The sequence below is a fragment of the Mangifera indica genome, chromosome 3 (genome assembly GCF_011075055.1).
Source record: "Mangifera indica cultivar Alphonso chromosome 3, CATAS_Mindica_2.1, whole genome shotgun sequence".
Taxonomy (NCBI): domain Eukaryota; kingdom Viridiplantae; phylum Streptophyta; class Magnoliopsida; order Sapindales; family Anacardiaceae; genus Mangifera; species Mangifera indica.
The window spans coordinates 17,866,981-17,868,275 of record NC_058139.1 but is presented as its reverse complement, the minus strand read 5'-3'; the positions used below and the strand labels follow the sequence as shown (position 1 = coordinate 17,868,275).

Sequence of the window (1,295 nt, the reverse complement as noted above, 5' to 3'; positions counted from 1 at the left end):
CATAGCCAGTCACCAGTAGTGTACAAATTCTCATTATCAGTCCCACTACCCATTTGCCCACTTCGCTTCTTCTCTTTCTCAACCAAATGCATTTCTAGGTCTCTACATTTCTAATTCCCTACCAGATTTTGATCTTGCTTTTGCTCTGCAACCAGCAACACTTCTCCACCCTCACTTCACTGATCAAACAACTGTCTTTTCCATCTTTCCAAAAATGGGAAGATCTTTATATAATTTCACATTCTCTCTTTCCTTTCTTTTCTTGATACTACAACTGTTACCATCAAACACAACTGGCACATCTTCCTCATCCAAGTACCAGATCGCATGCACAATGTGTTCATCATGTGAAAACCCTTGTCAACAAACGCCTTCACCGCCGCCACCATCACCACCACCACCATCCCCACCATCTCCAAGCTCTGGTGGCGGTAGCCATTACTACTCTCCACCACCGCCTTCTAATCCCACCTACTCATACTTCTCACCACCCCCACCCTACGGCGGCGGTGGCACTGGTGGCTTATATTACCCTCCGCCCTACTACGGGAATTACCCTACACCACCACCGCCAAACCCAATTGTCCCATACTTCCCATTTTACTATTACAGCCCCCCTCCTCCTGTCAACTCAGCCTTGTCTCTTCGCCAGTCAGACATGTGTTCCTCGTTATGTTACACTGCTGTTCTTTCCCTCGTTTTAATTTTTCTGTTTTAATTGGAAAATACTAAAGCTAAGTGTTGAAAGGAAATAATATGGCAGATTTGCAGATCTAGAGATTCTCAAGATGAGAGGAAAAGAGATCAGGTTCTTCATTTGATCACAAAAAGCAATTCTACTCATGATGACAATGAAGAAGAAGAAAAGTTTAATAATCTTGAAGGAAAATTCAGTTATTTGAAGGGCAAAAGAGGAACAAGGTGGAAGTGGTGTCTGCATGTGTGGAAGTGGAATGATGATTAAGTCTGAAGTAATTCTCCCCTTTTCTCCATCGCTCTCTGTATTTTCATTTCATTATTAATAAAATAATTTATTTTCATCTGTTCTGTATTTGCATGTCACATACACGTGTCCGTTTTCTAATTAATGGGGAGCGTGAGTTTAAAAGAGAATGGAAAATATCCGCTACTTCAATCTTATTTTTAACTATATTACCTCAGCCAATGAGAAACCATCTCTGTGCCAGAAGAAATGGCATGTCCCCGTAATTAGTGGCACATTTTAATTGCTACAAATATATATAAATAAATGAAAAAGAACAGGGTGGTTATAAAAGTCTTCTGTGGGTAGCGGG

At 41.0% G+C, this 1,295-nt stretch overlaps 1 protein-coding gene across 1 annotated transcript; it reads left to right on the top strand.

The window, feature by feature from the left end:
• On the top strand, positions 1-1,040 carry LOC123210636 (leucine-rich repeat extensin-like protein 1). The gene has a single exon (XM_044629110.1). It carries the CDS (start codon positions 215-217, stop codon positions 716-718), a length of 504 nt encoding a protein of 167 aa, XP_044485045.1. The 5' UTR covers positions 1-214; the 3' UTR covers positions 719-1,040.
• The last annotated feature ends 255 nt before the right edge of the window (positions 1,041-1,295 follow it).

Coding starts and splice junctions, on each gene's coding strand:
- LOC123210636 (XM_044629110.1), top strand. CDS start 215: ATGGGAAGATCTTTATATAATTTCACATTCTCTCTTTCCTTTCTTTTC.